Source organism: Nylanderia fulva, unplaced genomic scaffold (assembly GCF_048542155.1).
Source record: "Nylanderia fulva isolate GAGA-0341 unplaced genomic scaffold, ASM4854215v1 Scaffold3, whole genome shotgun sequence".
NCBI lineage: Eukaryota > Metazoa > Arthropoda > Insecta > Hymenoptera > Formicidae > Nylanderia > Nylanderia fulva.
Window position 1 is genome coordinate 3,181,465 of NW_028190368.1, and position 21,042 is coordinate 3,202,506.

The 21,042-nt window shown below is 36.1% G+C and overlaps 4 protein-coding genes across 7 annotated transcripts in view; 1 reads left to right on the plus strand and 3 right to left on the minus strand.

The window, feature by feature from the left end:
- The window catches only part of LOC114928753 (protein trachealess), a 93,851-nt gene extending 87,171 nt beyond the window's left edge, over positions 1–6,680 (plus strand). The window contains 5 exon segments of the mRNA XM_029300087.2: positions 57–250; positions 823–929; positions 3,117–3,264; positions 3,366–3,490; positions 3,593–6,680. Coding sequence (XP_029155920.2) covers positions 57–250; positions 823–929; positions 3,117–3,264; positions 3,366–3,490; positions 3,593–4,950 — 1,932 coding nt within the window. The 3' untranslated portion in view covers positions 4,951–6,680.
- Positions 6,382–18,364, minus strand: Nrx-IV (neurexin-4). Of its 4 annotated transcripts, none has more exons than XM_085484320.1 (11): positions 17,522–18,364; positions 16,886–16,981; positions 13,701–13,897; positions 12,478–12,619; positions 11,997–12,367; positions 11,569–11,907; positions 11,019–11,493; positions 10,600–10,929; positions 10,174–10,479; positions 9,414–10,040; positions 6,382–9,335 (listed from the first exon to the last, which is right to left on the minus strand). In XM_085484320.1, exons 1-11 carry the CDS (start codon positions 17,577–17,579, stop codon positions 8,482–8,484), a joined length of 3,795 nt encoding a protein of 1,264 aa, XP_085340446.1. In that variant the 5' UTR covers positions 17,580–18,364; the 3' UTR covers positions 6,382–8,481. The 4 variants fall into 4 exon arrangements, with proteins under 4 accessions (XP_085340446.1, XP_029155953.2, XP_085340447.1 ...); XM_029300120.2 differs by lacking the exon at positions 13,701–13,897 and adding an exon at positions 14,538–14,734; XM_085484321.1 differs by lacking the exons at positions 16,886–16,981; positions 17,522–18,364 and adding an exon at positions 14,538–14,603.
- On the minus strand, positions 15,268–16,396 carry LOC146722564 (L-aminoadipate-semialdehyde dehydrogenase-phosphopantetheinyl transferase). Its single transcript, XM_085484323.1, has one exon. The coding sequence runs from the start codon at positions 16,244–16,246 to the stop codon at positions 15,392–15,394; it is 855 nt and encodes a 284-aa protein (XP_085340449.1). The 5' UTR covers positions 16,247–16,396; the 3' UTR covers positions 15,268–15,391.
- Positions 18,365–18,433: 69 nt separating the features above from the next.
- Positions 18,434–20,670, minus strand: LOC114928813 (uncharacterized). The gene is made up of 3 exons (XM_029300173.2): positions 19,830–20,670; positions 19,259–19,510; positions 18,434–18,944 (listed from the first exon to the last, which is right to left on the minus strand). The coding sequence occupies exons 1-3, from the start codon at positions 19,848–19,850 to the stop codon at positions 18,669–18,671; spliced, it is 549 nt and encodes a 182-aa protein (XP_029156006.2). The 5' UTR covers positions 19,851–20,670; the 3' UTR covers positions 18,434–18,668.
- Positions 20,671–21,042: the final 372 nt, after the last annotated feature.

Below are 21,042 nucleotides of genomic sequence, written 5' to 3' on the forward strand. Positions count from 1 at the left end.
TAAAGTCTGATAGTTCGAATAGATTCGGTCATTTTTTTTCGTACACACACACACAGGTCGTGTTGTTGCTGTGTCGTTTGAGGCCACAGTTCGTATTTAGCCATACGAGAAAGTCCGCGCCACCTTTGATGGGCATGGTCGGACTTGCTATTGCGCTTCCACCGCCGAGTGTGCACGAAATTCGTCTCGAGACCGACATGTTTGTCACGCGGATCAACTTCGACTTTCGGATAGCGCACTGCGAACCAAAGTGAGTACCACTCTTGCATGATCTATTGGGATTTGATTTTTGATAAACCCCCTCTGTTTTCTTCTGAAATAAGTGTAGCTAACGATGAGAACAATTTTGCTCGATCGGGAATATTTCATATATTTTGATATTTTTGTGGTAAATATATTAATATTTTTTATTCTGATGAATATTAATTAGAGATGCTCCCATATAAAACTCTTCCAGTGTACCATATTGTTTCACGATTACCATGATTTTCAGAGTTAATTCTAAGAGAAAATGCGGATCTCTTTCTTTCTCTCTTATTTCTTTTAAATAAAAATTTATATAAAATATTAAAATAATAAAATATATAATAAATATTCCCGATTTAGCGATATTTTTCTCACCTGCACTTATTTAAGAACAACAAAGGGGTTTATTACTTGGTATCGCAAAAGAAAATTTGTATACCTTCTGCACAATTAAGTTTCAATGAAAATTAATGGTTCCTTAAAATAGAAAAATAGTGAGAGAGAAAAGAAAGAGACTGAAACAAATAAAACTGTAAATAATGAAGCCTTATTAGCCTTTGTAACTCGTGTCCTCAGGGTTTCCGAATTGTTGGACTACACGGCCGACGAGTTAACGGGGAAGAATCTCTACACCCTGTGTCACGGCGAGGACGCGCATCGTCTGCGAAAGTCTCACATAGATCGTGAGTATATAATACAGCCATCATGAATGATATATCCGCCCGTTATCAATCTCGCTCGTAATAAAGTCGCTGAGTACCGTTTGCACGATCGCGTAAAATCACACGAGAGGGAGGTCTTTATTCGCGCCCATCCCTGTAATGCTTTCTGTGTAATGTTCGAAAGAATGCATCGCGCGCGTTTGCGTGAGTTCCGAACAATTTGTCCTAGAAAATGAAAATTGCATCCACCAACGAATCTCAATTATCATCTGCCCGATTATAAATCACAATCATATTGAAATATCGTAATGATGATTGGATAACTTTTCGGTTCTTTTTTTCCCAAGATGTACGAGGATGTGCCTCTTAGTGGCAATTTTTCTTCCTACTGATTAGGCTGAAATAAAATTAACTAATTATACTGGAATGAAAATTTTGAAAGAGAAGGAAAATGAGACTCAATAAATAATAAATAATAAATGAAGCGAAATATCAAGATTTTAAATGAGAGACAGCTAAAAAGGAAAGAAACGATAGTTGCAAGATCTTCGACGCAAAATAAGCTGCAAAATTTGCAAGAAATAAACGAATCGGACAAAGCGTATTGTAACAAAAACACACAAAGGATCGAAAATAACATAAATTAAAATTCCGTCGCGCGCAAAAATCGAGAAGTCTCTTTGACTGTGACAAACGTAGAAAAAAATGTCAGAGCGTTAAATAAATTTAATAAAGTTTAACTTGTTTTTGATATCGTAATGAAACACAGCTTTTTTTCTCCAGCAACGTAAGAGTAAAAATTCGATTCTATTTTTTTGCTGCGCAGTCCGTACCCGGAAAACGATTAACGAGACTAAAGTCGTAACAACGTGTTATTCATACACATACGTTTTTCAACAAAACAAGGTCGATAGATCTGCCACGCAGAATTTCTTGCTCCTATTGTTCTAGGAAATTACTTCGGTGAAAGAGAGCGCGATGGGTGTCAAAGCTGTCCGGGAAGAGAGAAAAGCACGAAAAGTATTAATACGTTGGTCTTTTCGACTCCGCGCGACCACTTGCAGATTTAGTAAGTACGTATCTGTTTGTATTTCAACGTTTCAGAGATCAGAGAATTCATGTTTCTAATTCATCATTATTCCGGTCTCTCGGTAAACAATCATCGCGCGACTTTTCTAAAATATCATATATCTCGTTAATTAATTTTTGGTCTCGTGACGTGACACGTGATAATGAGTTGTTGAGATCTTTTTTGACAGGATTATCGGATTTTTCTTCGCGAAAATGTGTATCCTAACGTGGCATTGTCATTGCGATTCTTTGAACAGCGACAAGAGTATATATTTCTCGAAACGAACGCATTGTCAAAGACAATTATACGACGAATTGTGGATAATCTCAGCTTGCGTCCCAATCCAGCTAAACAAGAAAAATACCTTTTCGTAGCGACAAACGAATTTATGTCTTGCGAGGTGAAGGCTTCTAAGAGCATTATACAGAGGTGAAATCGAACATACACCCCGAATAAACGAACGATCAATCGGTATAATCGCAATAAATGTTTATATATCATCGTACAAACGGTATAGCTTCGACAATTGATTTTATATAAATATTTTCGTAAAAATATACAGAAAAGCAGTGTTGTGCTTAAATAATTTTAAAATTAGTTAGATAAAGATGATATGAAAATATGTAAATTTATCTTGGATAATATGAAGATGATTTTGTTTTAAATATATATCTTGATAAAAGGTAAAATTATATATAGCGATTCATCTAGATAATTTCCAGATAATATTATTTTGAAGACCGCTTATGTAAATGCAGTTATAAAAAAAGTGTAAATTATAAAAGGGATATAAAAATATATTCATATTTTTATTTATAAGTTTTTATCGATGACTTGAAACCAAATTATCAGAACATTATTCTAGATAATTTAATAAAGATAACACTTTTTTCAGCTAAGATGCAAGTACAGATAATACATATTTGTATTATCTATATAAAAATATGACGTGAAAATTTTATCTAGATGATCATCTATATAATATTATGTAGATAACAGCAAACACTGCAGAGAAGCTTAGAAAAACAAGAGAATTTATACCCTATTATGTAACCACATGGCTTTGTCAATATATATTTCAGCATGATAGATCGCGTGAAACCTTTAGAAAACATTGAGCTAATGATTGATTTTAGTGATCCATAAAGGGCAAGTACTAACGCATTACTATCGATTGATGAACAAGAGCGGTGGATACACGTGGTTGCAGACGTGCGCCACCGTAGTGTGTAATTCGAAAAATGCCGAGGAGCAAAATATCATTTGCGTCAATTATGTCATAAGGTGAGTTGCTCAGATTCCAGCCAATTAGAGAAACAACGAACTCTCTCTCTCTCTCTTTCTCACTTCGATGAAATTTCATCGCGTTCCTTTCCCTGATTCAGCGGCCGAGAATACGAAAACTTAATTATGGACTGCTGTCAGCTGGAGGACGGCGTAACCGGGGTCAAGAGAGAAGACACGGCCGGGAACGACCCGGAGAACGGATCGCCGGACGCCGACAGAGGAGGTACAAAACGTTCTTTGACTTAGCGAAAAGTTATCGGTTCCATCCGATCGCCTCAGAAAGTTCTCATCTTGAAGCGATATTCGTTGCGACTTTCGATTTCAGAGGGTCGTAGTCGAGGCGGCCCTACGAATCAGCATCAGGAGCAGTCGCATCGATCGCCGCCCGAGGAACGAGAGGAGAGCCGGGCGTCCGAGAGCGAGAAACGCGGTAGCCGGCATCACGACAGTATAGGCCAGTTGCAACAGCAGCAGCAGGAATCGTCGCAGACGGCGGTCGGGAACATCAGCACGCTGGTGGTGAGACTGCGCGGACACAAGCGGAAAATCCAGGACGACGACAGCAGCTCCAACGAAGAGGAGGAAGACGAGGAGGAGACGACGGCGGTCAAGGAGTCCACCAGCGAGAGGGTGACTCGCACCCTCAGCCCCAGCGCGACGTCCACGCACTCGATCTCGACGACCGAGCAGACCCTCTGCTCGACCAGCCCGAAGTCCCGTCGCACCGACAGCGGCAGGATGGACAACGGCGCCGAGAACACTTCGGGGACCTCGGTGAAGGATCTGGAGCAGGCTATGTCGAAGCATCTGCCGAGTAGTTCGTTGAACAAATCGAATTCCCCGGCGACTCTTCATCATCAACCCACGGACTTCAGTACGGACGCGTTGCTGAAGCAGCAGCAGCAACGTAGCACGATACAGTGGATCGGCGCGCATCATCACCTGGGTCACCTGAGTCCGCAGCAATCCGCGGCGGCTGCTGCGCCCTTACCGGCTTCTGCTCTTCTTAGACAGCTCTACGCGGCCAATCGGGAGAGCGTGATACGCGCTAACGTGCACGGGATCACGTCGAGCGGTGGTACGCGGACACCCGCGTCGACCGGGATCTATTATCCCGGTGAGACAGCCCCTAACGGACCGCTGCCCACTCCGCCAGGTTCCGAAGGTTCCAGTACGTACGGCGAGCACCAATTCGTGCTCGCCGCGCACAATCAAAAGGGAACCAACGGCACCAGCTGCGCCGACGCGTTCACCAGTCTGGTTTCGTCGTATACGTCCGCCACCGCGGCTGGTTACCCGGTGGACTATCATTCGGCGATGACACCGCCGTCGTCGGTCTCGCCAAGGGACAAGCAGCAGCAACAGCAGCAGCAGCAGCAACAACAACAGCAACAGCAGCAGCTGCATTCCGTGAACGTGATCAACAGCTACGAGAGCTCGTCGGCGTACACGGATCCAGTTCTCCGTCATCAGTACGAACCGGCTCAGCCGTTACCCTTGAAACCCCAGGTATACTCGGCCACTGTTCATCCGAGTGCCTTAGACGCCGCAGCGGCATACGCCTCGGCGGGTCTGACGGAGCAGCCGCAGTTCTATCATCATCCAGCTGGTAGCGCCGGCTTCCACATCTATCATCCGGGCAACAAGTCTACGGCAAACGGCTGGTACACCTCGGCGTCCTAGTGGCCCCCCTCGTAGATTCCACCGCCCGTACGCGGAACGCGTGTACTTAAGCGACTGTAATTAAACCCAAAGTCCTCTCCCTCAGTGCATATCAGTGATACGCTATCTCGTCGCTGTCGCGATCGTCGGCGAGCGATCCTCGTTTCGTTGTTACGGGATCGGGAGGAGGGCTCAAACCCCTATCGCCGATTCTTGCTCCTGATCCCGCGCCGCGCGTTCCGATCAGCGTCGACCGCGCTGTAACAATCGCTCTCTTCTCCATTATGTGTAGAACGATTTATTGTAATATAATGAATAAATTATTATATATATGTTGACTTCTCTCGGAGGTATCTGCGTAAAACACATAAAGCATGGAGCCAACCGAAACTCATGCGTGTTCACCGTGCGTGTTCGAAGTGATTTGACGCGACGCTCAAGGAGATCGCAATATATCTAAGAGATTCGCGATTTATTATATACGTGATGTACAGGGTGTTTCATTTTAAACGATGCACACGAATATCCTCGTTACTATTGATAATATTGAAAAATGTTTTTTAAATAAATATAAAAAGTAATTCCATTAGAAAAGAAAAAATAGCTTTCTTCATCACTTCCATTTATAGAAAAAAAAAATTATTATCATATCCCCTCAAAACTATTCAATTTTTATCTGAAACATATTCAATAGCACCAATAGTTTAAGTTTAAAAGATATTCGCGTTTGTATCATTTAAAATACAACTGAAACAACCTGTGTATCGTTAGACAACGAGAAAATAACGTCGTCTTTTCGCATCGCGTTAGATATTATTAATCGGAGCGCATTTATATCGCCGCTTGACTGCGGTATAATTGAAAAATGTTTACTTGTATAACATTTCTTTGCGCGAATGTGATTTCCTTCATCGAAAGCGAATCGGTACAAAATCCTTACACGCTCTAACATTCATTTAATTTTTAGTGAAAGAGAAACGCTGACAAAATTTATCTCGGTATAATAGTGAGGCGTGTTTGAGGAACACAGCACGACGTATGTACTTGAGAGAAATCGCTATCTCTATCGATTTGCGCGGACGTCCGTTTTCAAATCAATTGTACATTGAATTTGTTACTTAAATTTTGTTTCATGTAGTACAATCGTTCTGTCCCAAAGAAATTTGTTGTTGCAAACATCTTGTTTGTTTTTAGATTTCAATTTACAATTTGTGAGAAAGTTACGAACGACTTTTTCGGACTTTATATTCTATGTACGAATTGTTGTGTAGCTATTACAACAATTTGCAATTTAATTATATCCAGTTTTGACGATCGTGTGGGATAGAAAATGACAAGTCAGACGCAAGACTGACACATACGTGAGTGAGTAAAACATGATATTTATATATGGTTGCGTTATTATTATGACGTTGGAAATACACAACAGAGCAATTTGGAACACGAGTGATATTAAAAATAGACACTTTTTATTAAAATACGTACTGAGATTCTTTACTTATTAAGAGACATTTGTATGTATATTTATAGAAAGATTGCTCTAGCAATATTACCTTCTCTAGGTATAGATTAGACGAAAATGTTAGATATCGAAGGGACACGTATCGCGTGAACGCGAGATAAGAGTCAACATTGCGCTCTGGAGGTAGCGAATTCTTTTACGAAGGTTATTGTATTTTAATGTTTAACATTTCGACCAGTTGTTTTTGACAAGTACACGTGTAAATACAGCTTACGTGCCTAAAAGTTCACTCGCCCAGCATTATTTTACTCGATTTTCATTCCGTGAACTTTCGCCATTTAGAATTTCGTACGAAATATATTCGTAAAATTACACGCGAAAGGTTTTTTACAGCACAATATACAGGTGGCACAACAATTTATAATTATATGTTTTACATTCTACTTGGATGCAGCAGCACTTAACGAGGCGAATCTGGATGTGCATCTGCCATGAGTAAGTAATTAATTTGCTTAATGTGGGTAAGTAATATCGAAGCCGAATATTTATCATTGAAGAATCTCGTTTAGGATTTAAAAATAGATCTTTAAAAAAACGCAAAGAATATTGAACGTCGTAAAGATGATTTATTTTAATCGATTTTGTTCTCTCTTTTAGGCTCATATAAAAAAATTATGTCATTAAGATTGTCATAGTTTTTTTTTCAAGCCTGAGTATCATATTAGCGATATGCTCATACAGAAATGCAACTTTGTTGGGTTCGTGCCTGTTTAATCGTTGTACAAGAGATATCGATTTAATAGCAAGAAATAACACGATTATGTTGTTCGTATAAAAATGACTTATGTACACTTTCATTGTGTATTACATTAGCAATGCTTAGTATACAATTACTATTATTATTATAATTATTATATTATCATTATTGTTTTTGTTTTTATTATTTACTATTACAATTACTATCTCCTTAGCGCTATGTTAATATTAAATTACTACAGTGAATTTTTGCAGATCTATATATATATAATAAAAGTAAAACATCTGTAAAATATAATTATCTAAACGAATGAAAATATAAAATAAACCTAAAAAAAAAAAGTGTAAAATGCACTTTGGACGGTAGACATTACAACTAATACTGTGAATTGTTATAAAAAAAAAGAAAGAACAAAAAAATATATATAAATGTAAGTAATCTACCTTTGTAGAATAGAGACAGCTTTGTACATGTAGAATCTATTTATGTTACATACAACTCTTTTTTATGCCCGATCATAAAAACGTATATAAATTAGAATGTGTAAGATACACACACTCTCCAATGAAATTATATATTATATTTAATTAATTTTTTCTCTTTTTCTCATTGGCACGTAACGCAAGAAAATCATTTCTTATCTGTAATCTTTGAAAGTTAATTGATGAGATTTCGGCAGTCATATTATATTATAAAGAGTTACGAAAAATGCGTAAAGAAATAATATGGAATGATAATCTTATATGAACGTCGCATAATGAGACAAAATCAACAAGGCTGATCAAAATTCAGATTTAATTAATTAAAGGTTAATTTTAATATAAGTCATGTTTTTTCTATTACTATATATATACAAAATAGTCCAAAAGTACAACAAAAATTGTTTTAATTACTAGAAAAATTATATATTGGAGATAGCAAATTTTTTTATGTTGGTTGAATCTCTTTATAGAACACAAATGATGAGTGCTACAGAGGGACATCGACACATCAAGTATAAATCTTTGAAAAATACTTCAAGTAGAAATAACAATAAAGTATAAATACACACATTACGATTAATATATAATTCATCAAAATTATGATTGAATTTAATAAAACTGTTATGAATCTTGCGAAAAGAATTCAAATATTTTTCAAAGTTGACCAGTTCTTTTTTGATTTCTATCTCGCTATGATACGCGCATTGTCTCGATACAAAATTATAAAACGTAGAGATAACAGTTGAACGGAGCAAAAGACTACCCTTGTAAGAAGGATTTATGTATAATATTTTAGATTAAGTTAATGTATACTCCTCTCTAGCACTTACATATTTAACGTGTGATGTATTTCAGATGAACCATTCCTTCTTCTTCTGCACTTGATGACCAGTGGCTGAATTTACAACCGCTGAATCCGGATCCAGGGCTATCTCAGCACCCTTGTCCTCTTGTGTCAAGTATTCGCCTTTATGCCTAGACATATATCTACCTATGAGGATTGCCATAATCACGAGCGCAATCAGGATAACCGCTAGCACGCTCCCTAAAATGGCTGTGTCAGTCTCATTGTACGCAGCTCTCACTTTTTCCTCGTCTACTTGCGGTGGCGGCCGCGTCTCGATGGCATCTGGCGGATGCGTGATCGGTTCGACTCCGCAGAAATCTTCGGTCAATGGACTGCCGAGCGAGCGTACATTAGGAGGCCCGTTCTCTTGGAAGAGTAGCTTCAATGGATATATATCGTCGAATTCGACTCTCGATATACAACCCGCGAATCCCTCCGTCATAGACTCGTTCTTGCCGATGTACATGTATTGGATATTATTGAATTGCGCATCCGCAGAATTCTTTATGTTAAAAGTGAACTCCTTCGGCTCGTAATTGTCGACTTGCATTATCAGAGTCGAGCCTGAATTCTTCCGGCCGATTCTGATGTCGTGATACTGTCCCAAGCCGAAATGTTTAAACGGGAATATAACTTCTTGCCGCTCGAAACCAAAGTCGAATATCACGCGTAAATGTCCGCTGTTTGAGACCATTATAGTCATATATTCTCCCGAGATGTTGGAGAAGAGGCCAAGTAAAAATCCTTTTGGATTTGTCGTAGTGAAACCAACGCGTATTTTCTCAGCGATGGTGGAACGCCAGCTGCCCATAAAGTCGTACTTTATCATCGAACTGGGTCGCATGTTTACACCAATTTCTGAAAACAAACAGGCACAACCAAGATTAAGAAATCGTCTAACGTAGATCTCTCGTATTCAATATCTTCTGTACTTACCATCCGCACAAATGGGTCCTTTAAACGCGGTCCATCGACAGTCGCACCAATATCCATCATACTTTTCGTGGCACGTGCCATTATTAAGGCAAGGACTACTCTCACATCTGCCCGTACAACCTTCCGTAACACCATATAATCCGCGCCGGGCATAACTTCTCAAATCTTGCAATTGACCATTGAGTAGCAGCGCTCTTATGCAACCGACAAATCCGTCTCTGTAATCGGTCGCGGCACCCACTACGAGGTCCGAGGTGAGATGAAGTGCTCGCACAGGACCCGGTGGTTCTCGCACTTCGTTCTTCAGTGCTCCGTCGATGACAATTCGGGCTTCCTTGCGATTTCTTTCCACCGACACGGAATGCCATTGATCATCGGCCAATTTGTAAGATGTTTGTACGCTCACAGTGAGCGGTCCACCGCCTGCCACGTACTGAAAATGTATCTGGTTTCCACTGTTTATGGAAATCTTAATGTAATCAGTGGGTCCTCTGCTGTGAATTATTACAGCGTCTTCGATAGTGGTTTTAAATTCAAAGTAAATATCGCCGCTATGCCCAATATCAAATGTCGGTAGATTGATGGTAGCATCCACGATGCGAAATGTGACAACATTCTTAAATAAGTCTGCAATAGAAGATGATGTAGATGATACAAGTTTCATTTGTACCATTAAAAATTAATTTAATAAAAAATTTTATTCATATCCGTATATTATTGTATTTTATATATATATATATATATATGTTGATAAACTTACCGTCGCCCTCGCAAATAAGTGGGCCTAATGTATAACGACCCTCCTTTTCGTCGAGCGGTGTACCCGTGTCGCCGAAACGTAATTGTTTAACGGGAAGATATTCTTTCTCCGTAATATCGCCACCGTCTTCCAACCATCCGTCCAATCCAGAATCACAGTTGCACCATTTGGTAGGATCCGCACAGTTTCCAAGTATACCACACTCGCACTTTCGCGACCCAGGCAACGCACCACCCCAATAATCCATCTTTTGATTACTCCGACTCACCCACCACGAGTTCGGCCTAAAGTAATCACCCGTAGAAACTGAAAATGTAATTCCAAAAGTTAATACAAATATAAATGGAGGTACAATAAACAAGATATTTAAAAAAAAAATATATATATATATATATATATATATATATATATATATATTGTAAGTACCTGGAGAGTTAAATAGCTTGGAATGTTTGCATGCATAATTTATCCTCTGTCTGCAATTTATAGATCGATTTAATAAAGCCTCTATCTGATCGAGATCAGCATCGTAATTAATGTCCTGAATAAAACTGCCAGGTTCCTCGAATCCATCGACGGGAGTTAAATGTTCGTTACTGTGACGTAAAACTGTCATTACGCGCCCATCGGTGAAAAATTCGCAAGCGACAGGAAATGGCTTCAGGGGTCCGCTGCCGTCCACATCAATTTTAATTTCTGCACGTTGATTTACCGAATTTATATTCTTATACGCCTCGCATGATAAGGGATTTAATGCTGTGTGTAAAATTGTAATGTCAAATTTAGTAGACAAAGATATCCTAAACATTACATGTTCAGCTTATTGAAATGAATCGAATACTTACAGGTGTGACAAACAGCGCCCGCGTATCCAGTATTAGCACAATCACAGAAGAATTCGTCAGAATTTTGACGACAAACACCAGAGTGCTTGCAAGGATTCGGATTACAACGATCTGACATTTGACAAGTGTCGAAGACGACCTCGTTTCTACAACAATACTCTTCTTCCTTCCAGTCGGTCGGTAATTTATAATTCCCATCGATACTTATCATTCTCATACAACCTACGAAACCATGATTGCTCCCTTCACCCATCATACCGCCAACCAAATAAAACGCTCCAGTCAACATATCGAGGAGACGCTCCGTTTTCATTGGTCGTCCATCGACATTCAAGATGAGAGAATTTCTGGCAATTGTCAAAATTACTTGATGCCACTTTCCATCGTTGAATTTTTCGTAAAAGTTATCTAGAGTCGCAGACGGATTATCCTTTGTCTTTATATCGACCTTCAATTTACCTTCTTCCAGATATAACTACAAAGGAAATAATTTAATTAATTACATTTATTAATAGAACTTTGTTTTAGGATTAATGAAGCTGAAGACAACCTTGACGAAGCCCGGAGTTGTAAACTGATGATAAAGAATTATTCCTCGCTCTTCGTAAGTTCGAAATGCAAGAGAAGCATTCATAGACGGTATACCCTCGTAACCCTTCAGTCTAGCGAAAGATCCAGGAGTTAAAAACGTGACGGGTATCACCGGAGGTTCCGGACAGGTATAGAGTGTATTGATCTTATAGTATCTCAGATTCTCATCTATGATTTCTGTCTCCTTCAGGTCGCGAATTATATTCGTCGCGTTTAAATAAAAGTTTTCTATACAACCAGTGAAATTCTGATTCACCACCAAACCGTCTTGCTTGTTAGGCACACCACCAATATAAAGCTAAAAAAGAATAGTTCATTCAATTAAATTCAATTGTAAAATCTAATGTAAATATTAGAAAAATTTTACACTAGCTAAAAAATACTCACTTCTCTATTTAAATCCAGTCGGTGAAACTGTCCTTTTATTCTACCCTTGATCAGTACTCTATCGACAGAGAAGGAAATATTTTTTCTATTGCGCGAGATTGAGACATCATGCCACATATTGTCGTCCAGAAGACTGCCAACTGACAGACTCGTCATAATACCGGATCCCAGATCGATATTGAGCAACATTCTATTGTCCCGTAATTGCAAAGCTATATAATCACCTTGTGTACCGCGAGAGTACATTAATACTCCATCGGCATTATTTGTTTTAAAGCGAAAACGTATAAAATGCCTATCGGTTTCGATAGGCTCTCTTAATAGATCCAGACGTACGAGGGATGATCCATTAAAAGATACAACGTCAGACACTGAAATGATAGATAATTTAGAAATTTAATGTCGTTTTTAAATACCTTTCACATATTAAAAAAAAATATATATATATGTAATATATATGTATATAATTATTATTTCATACCATAGTCACATCCGTAGAGTTCAACTCTCAGGGATATCCTGTCCCGCCATCGTGTTGGATTTATTCTTATCCATTGAGCGATTATTGGTACTTCGAATTTATTAAGTTTTATTCTGTCTCCATCTACATTACCTTTAAACATCTGTAGAGAGAAAAAAAATTAAATTTTAAATGAAATGCTACTCTACTATTACTACTACTTTACTACAATATTCCCAATTTTGTTCTTTTGATGCCAATTAATAATTAATGTCATGACAATAATGCAGAATATAACTAAATTGCATGCATGCTATAAATTAAAAGTAGATCTTAAATAAGAAGACTGTACAAAGAACTGTTAATTTCTTAAATGTACACGTTATTCAGAAACACCATTAGTTTCCAGATCAGTTTAAAATTCATATATATTAAAGGAGTTATCAAATTTGACGGCCCCTTAATTTGCATATATACATATGTGCGCAAACATTGATCAAGCAAAATAATGATTTATTTTGAATAATTTTCATTTCTCCAATCTTTAATAAATGCAATAAGTATTATCTCCTTCTCCCTTCTCTCTGGTTAATTAATATTAATTGCACAAACATGTACGTTAGTATAACTAGACTGTTAGTGATTAAAAAGACGCGAAAAAGTGGATACATATTAACCCCAAGAGCTGTAGATGCCATTATGATTAGATAAAATTCTCGAGAAACAAAACATTTTTTGATTTTCTTTAGATTTTACTTTTTTAACAATATTCTTCACGATTATCATAATGACACTTTATGATACTTATATATCTTAAATTCTTAAATCCCAATAGCAATTAGAACAGAAGATTCCAAACAGTATCGAACAAGATCCAAAACATGAAAGGTTTTTACACAGCAAAACATTTCGTTAATGCAATATTTTACAATATTTCTACGACAAGAGCAATAATGAAGAAATTTTATAATACGTTTGTTATCAGACTAAATAGAAGAATAAAAAGAAATTAAATTTATTGTATATTTGTTTAAAAATAGCATAATAAATATTTCTAGAGAAGTTTTTAAATATACTAAAAATAAAAAAATAACTTCAAAAATATATAAACAAATATTAATATTAAATTTTACACATTTGCACAATTATTTTTCATTTATACAACTGAAAGATTATTATAAACTACATTTCTCTATATAAATAAATGTAAATAAAATTTTAGGCTCCATCCTTGAAGTTAATACCTCATCTACACCATCCTGGCTTTCATAACTGGCCCAAGCTTGACCATCATCAGAATATTGGATAATATATTCTGTCACGTATTCATTAGTATGAGCCCGCCCTCGCGTAGCAATGCTGCGTATCTCATATCTGTCCCCCAGCTCCATAGTAAGATGTTGATCGTAACTGCTAAGTACTGGTGACCACGCGGAATCTCCTGTAAAGCCCAGCTCCATGTCCATGTGTAAGAGGAGAAAAGTGGAAGCGAAGCAAGCAAATGGATATAGGATATAGTCAAAGGATCATCAATTTAGTTCATCTCATCAGTGTGTAACTTGTGCTAGTTAATTTGTTTCAACTGTTGTAAAAACTATCTTCTATCACTAAGTAAACTTTTGCACTCAATTATTAAGAATTTTAATTAGTAATTAAGAATTTCTTTTCACAATATTATATCTCACTTTGCACTCAAATGTTATGTATGTGATGAAAAAAAATAATAAAATAACTATAGTAATATTACAGAACAAATAATTGGTGCAAAGCGTTCTGGTGTGTGTAAGTTCTATATAAAGCACATCAAAAGATACTTACCAGTAAGAAACCTGGTTATATATCTTTTATTCGTGATATGAAGAGTTTTTTTTAACATAATATATAAAACTCTTACATATTTTTTTGTTCTATACATATATTCGTATAGATTATTACAATATATTTGCCTACATAAGCGTGCATAAGCGAACCTTGTGTTGTTAGCATTTTCGCGCACATTGATTAATTACGCCATGCCTCGTTAGATGCAAAGTGAAGATTAGAAAAATTAAAAAATACGACAGCGAGAACGAGAGCTTTACCTTTGCGTGGCCGTCTTCTTCCTTGTAATCCACATAATCAAGACCATTGGTGCCATAACTAATACGATATTCCATCACGTATTCCTTCTGCAGTAATCGTCCCTGAGTCGCCACGCCTGTGACGTTCATCACTTGGCCCAGGTCAATTATTAAATACTGACCGAAATCGGAACTGCCAGCCGTCCATGCGTTTCCGCCTACACCATAACATTGTGCATGCATGCAACTCAAAGTAAAACTTAGGGGAGAGCACGCTTACAAGTAAGGGGACAGAATGTATAGCGAAATAATTAGAATTCATTTTAACAGTACCTCGCTTTTATACTCAGAGATTAATTTATATGATTGTATGTTAAAGCTACATTGCAAATATTCAAAACTTTTTTCAACTACAAAGATGTAGAACATTTTTTGTACGTATAAAATAATTTTTCACAAAATTTTAAGTAACAACTCTCGAGAAAAAAGATGGATTCAATTTTTAAGATGAGAAATTTATTTTCTAGTTACTTTCTAGGCTTAAATTAGAATTTTTTACATTTAAATTGTATAGAATTCTTAAATCTTTATACCAAGTGAAAGATTATTTTTCTCTAATCTTATTTATACATATATATACAAAGAAACATTAATATATTTTCTTGTAATTTAGCTGTATTATAATGTAAATAAAAAAGAGTTAATAAAATGTTCAAAGTTTATAAGAAGGTAAATAAAAAAAGTAAGAAAATATAATTTAACCCTTTATTATTTTGTAATTAAACTGTACAAAATATATTATCCATCTTTTAATTAATATATTAAGAAATATTATCCTTTATAATGCAATATTATCCTATGAATAATCAATAAAACTATGGTTGTTCAGATTTAGCAAAATATTGAGCCATATACTGTGGATCTAATGGAAAGAGTGGAACTGCGTGTGCTATAAGTTTATCATAATTCATTATTTCAAATGTGGTATTATGTGACTGTAATAAATTATCATTCTCTTGCAAAGCTACGGCAACACAGTGTTGTGAATCGAGTAAAGTTTCTTCAAACAACCAATTTTGTTTGACTCCATCGATATGCAAGATTGTGTCGGTTGTGACTGAATCTTGACTTAGCTCCGAATTAGTTCGAAAGTCGATACTCCTTAGATCAATAACAATCCCCACACCAAGTGCTTTAACATAACTCTCCTTTAATGCCCAGTGCCTACAAAACATAGATATTTGTTCCGCTTCAGATTTTTCTGGGGCAGAACCTCTGATCTCTTTCCACTCTGCTGACGAGAAATTGCTGTTCATTATACGAAAAAATTCGGAGAGACTTTTGCCTCCTTTATATTCTAACGACATAATGTCTACGCCTAATTTGATATCCCTAATTTCGCCCGCTAAAACCGTATAGGAACCTTGATGAGAAACATTGAAACTTACAGTGAAATTGTCTTTTAATATAGGCTTATTGTGTTCATTTCTGACGAAAACAATTTTGTCATACGGAATATCCGTATACTCATTTACAAATTTTCTCATTAATAATTTACCTACAAGGGAGGCTCTAACATCTTTACGAAATACGAACCTTCCTAGCCTAGTCTTTTCATCATTTTGTACACAAGAAATCGCATATTCAAATTCTCGTTCACTCGGGTTCCACTCTTTCCAATTAAATGCCCACCGAATGGCTGACATTCTAAAAATATTGATACTACGCATGAACAATATAAAATTATTTAATCACAGTTTGCACTTTTTGCTTGTTTTATGATTACACAATTAATACGTTCTTAAATTATCTCTGATTATAAAAAGCAAGGTCTTGCAAGATAGCTCGTTTGAGATACTCTTCATAGACTACTTTCTAGAATCCACCTGAAGCAAATATAAATTTATTACTGTGTTTGTTATTTGTAATTCAAGAGATTGTATCATCTATAAGTATTTCTGTTTGTAAAGTGCTAATGTAATAAAGATAGAGGCGAGTATAAAATGATTGAATAATGTATCATAGATGGCTGTATCGCTTAATTCTCATAATTGAGCCTAACTGTCATGGTAGGCAGCGTTCATCGACACTAATTAGACTCCTCAATTTGTACCAGAATTCATCGCAAAATATCATATAATATTAGCAGAATCATTTATAACTATTATTAATGCAAACAGAAGCAAATATGTAGTGCACAATATAGATAACAATAGATTTTATAGGAATAGAGAGCAAGCAAACAAACTACTACTAATATAATAACTATACGCTATATATGAACAGTTGTACAATAATTCACATCTATAATAATCAATAACTGTGAAGATGGATGTGGAAATTAAAAACACTTGAATATCTTTTCTCACCATTTAACCTGGCATTCGTTGGACCTCTTTCGGATAAGGAAGTGGTTGCTGTTAATTGAGCTCTGTCCAAAAGAGGAATGTAGCATTCGTCGTCATCTAAGGAACAATCATAATTTTGCTAAAGTTTGTCATATCTTTTTATACAGAAATATTTTATACTAAAATATATAACATACAGAAACACGTAAAACTTTGGGGATCACTTTTACACACAGACTAAACAAAATAAGAGATGTGTATAATGCGATGCTTCCAAAATTGGACCTTATAAAATATTTCTTACTACATCAAATACATATCAACTATTGACTCTACATACATATATCATTATATTAACATATTGTACGACATATATAATTATATGTATTAAAAAAGCTGTTTTTTTTTTTTAATAATAGTAGATATACGAATGGATGGTAATTAAAAAAAAGTTGCAAATTGTGTCACGAAATAAAATAACGATAGGCTTGGCAAATGAAAGGGATATAAGGGCGATTGTGTAACACAACGTGTGTGCATCTTTATTCGTATGCGTATTTGCACGCCATGTTACATCGAGATGGGCTGGGTCGGCAGCCAGGAAGTCGCGCTGTAGCGGTTACACACACATGCTATACGTAATAATGTGATACTTACAGGCGTACGAGGTTGCCACCACGACGAGCGCGTACACGAAGCACCTGAGAGCGGTCATCGTACCATCGCCTTGCACTGGGAAACGTCTCTAGTCTCGAAAAAATCCTTCGGATTGATGCGTCACCTCGGTGACTCGATCGCCCAAGTGGATTCGGCGAAAAGTGACGAGATGCCAGAGTCGTCCACCCAAGACTTCGACTTCGTTCGAGATTCCTTATTCACTCGTCGATTCACCGTATGCGTTGAGCGAAAAAATAGAAAACTCGTATTTTATTTGATTCCGATGCAATTCGGCAAACAACCACAACAGTCCGCCGATGACGCGAATCAACTCATCGAGTGACGTGATCGAGTGAATGCCGCCGCGCCTCGAACCTTTCCGATGTATCGAATTACTCATTCGACGCCGAGTTCGGACTGTTTAGTGATCGCCGCGAATACCAGATGTCACCTGCGTCCAGTTTGCTTTGCGCTCTCTTCGCTCTCGGAGCTTCGAATCTTGACGGTTCACGCCGAGGCAAATAGATTGCCTCATATCGGGGTAATTAACTTTATTTACATAATTATTATTATTATATACATATATTTATATGATTGATTGCTGTACTTATTGTATATATATATATATATATGTATATATGTATATAACCAAAAAAAATTTTGTAGCCTTTTTGTCCGCAACAACAATCGCGTTTTACATATTCGAGATCTCGATCTTGATCTCGATATATCGATTTTAGTTATTGAATTGTTTGTTGAAAAACTTTTCCTAATAATATGTAATTAAAATAATTGAAGAAAGAAATTTTAATAGAAATCAATATATAATAATTAAATCAATAATTGAATAAGTAAAACAGTATTTTAATATATGTGCTAAATTAAAGTATTTTAATAAATAAAAAATATGAACTGTGTCAAAGATGAATTGATATTCATTCACTATCATACATATATAATATGTATGTACATACACTCACAATAATATATAATGCAGAAATAACACATACACACGCACCAATGACAAATCTTTTCAAAGAAGATATATGTAATATCACATATGCTTAATTATTTCAGACAACTTGTCATTTTCCTTAATTGTTCATCTCTTTTACAGAAATATATACGATCCAATACGTATAATATCTCATCTTTCATGTGAACACGTGATGGATGTGGAAGCGGAAGTGACGACAGCAGCATCAGCAGCGGATTTGGGAGACGATACGTTCGATTCGCTTGCAATTCCTGCGTTATTTCGATCTTGAGTATTGTCTAAGGAAGCGATTACGATCGAATACGATGGAGGATCTTCGTACTTGTCTTCGCTGGATGACGCTCGAGGAGATGTTTGTGTAGTTATTACAGACGCATAGGACGGTGGTAAATCTGCAGGCAGGTGAGTCGAATATGTTGATTCTACCTGTAAAAAATGGAGATGATAGGAATTTGTTGGAATTTTACACGTTTGTAAAATTTGCATACAATGTACAAAGAAAGATACGAAGATATATACCTCGAAGAATGATAATTAAAATTAATAATAAGAATAATAAATTAATATATTAAATATTACATTTATATTAAATTATATATATTATAATATATATATACATATAATATAAATATAATATAAATAAATATATATTAAATAATAAATAATAATTAATAATATTAAAAATAATAATAATAAAAAATAATTAAATTAATAATAAAATGTGGCATAGAATAAAATACCTCTCTGCGATTAGCGGCCGTGATACCCGACACAGTCCGAATTGCAGCTCTTCTTTGTTGCTCGATTAAAATTCTCGCATGAGTCCTCTTGACACTGTAAGCGGTGTATCCGCAGACTAATAAAAATAGCAGCGTCAATATCGCCAAAACAATCCACATATATTCCCATTGCAATAATATCGATGCTACCATTGCTGTTGTCACCCACGCGACCAGAAGAGTAGCTAGTGTTCGACCGGAACAATCCGCGTCCTGAAGCATTTTTCACATATTTTTTTTAAGTGAAATAGAGTTTTTGCATCCTCCTAAGAGGAAACGCGTAATTGTGTGAAATGTCTATTTCTGTTTCTGTTACTTATATATCGATCTATCTTAATAACTGATAATCGCGGCTTAACAAAGCCATTGCAATTCATCATTCTTATTTGCTCGATAACACATACAGGAAAAGAATTTGCTGATAATTTTATTTTATCGATTAGAAATATATCGTATTGTACATGTGTCTTATTTTGTCGTTTATATATAAGCGTGTCATTAAATTATTAGCAGAGAAGACAGATATACATACCAAGAGGACCAGAAAGAACATCTTGAATATGATTTTGGAAATAAGCAATCTTCGTTGTAATATCGTGATTAATCAATCGGTTTATCTCGACGATATGCTTATCTATGATAATAAAAAATGATTTAACTGATACATAATAAAATGCCACTTTCCATATTTCGTTTATGTATCTTCGTAAATATATTTTTAACAAATCAGTTATCTCAGAGCGAGATATGTTAATTGACATTGCAATCACATTTTTTTAACGGCGGCTTCTTGCACGAGTCATTCACATTATTTTATGCCACTATATGTTGCGTAATAAATCCAAGATGTATTCGAGCTTATAATAAAGGCATCCAAATCCATGTCAACCCATTGTTCACTCGGTTCTGTGATTTCAATTCGTTCGGATGTTTAAAATTAAAAAAAAGATACGTATACAAAAAAATTAATTTTTGAAACGTCAAATTCATGCAGATTGCATATATGCACTTTTAGCAATCTATTTGTATTTTAATTAGATATGGCGTTAGAGTAAAAATGACACCAAGTTCTGAGGATCGAAATAGAGAAGATAAGAGCGATTCGAGTAACTTTCGCTCTTTTCATGCAAAAATAAACACTTGTCACTTGTGTAAGAACCTTAATTGTCACTCTCAACAAGATAATCGTGAAATCACACGGAAAGATATTTGAATACTGAATTTTTTATTACGAAAACCATGTCCAAATGAGAGAAATTATTTCGATAGTTCGTATAGTAGCTCTGTTGGTCTCTGTGACGTTAACATCTGGCGAACAGTATGACTTTTCGCGACGACGAAAAAGATTTTACGACAGCTACGCGATAAACGAATAAAACCCCCCTACTGTCGCTCAATGCATTTATCACCTGCCAATGACGCGCGTCGCTTTGGCGCAGATAAGGTTGATGATATCGCACGATTAACTCTTAAAATTAGAAAAGATAGTCTCTCGAAGAAATATTAAATTGATCATGTTATGAAACGTATCGCAATTAAATCGTGCGTTTCGACAAGTAGTCGTATCGATTTAAACGTTCCTTTTATAATAAACAGATAAAATGTTTAATTTGTGCTATATATTTTTTACACTCATGCATGATATATTCTACACATCTCTATTGTTGCGACGTCTGTGTTTAATGTTGAAAAAAATTAAAAACTTCGAAAACTATTGTTTGTGCTCATATCAGCATTATAACGCA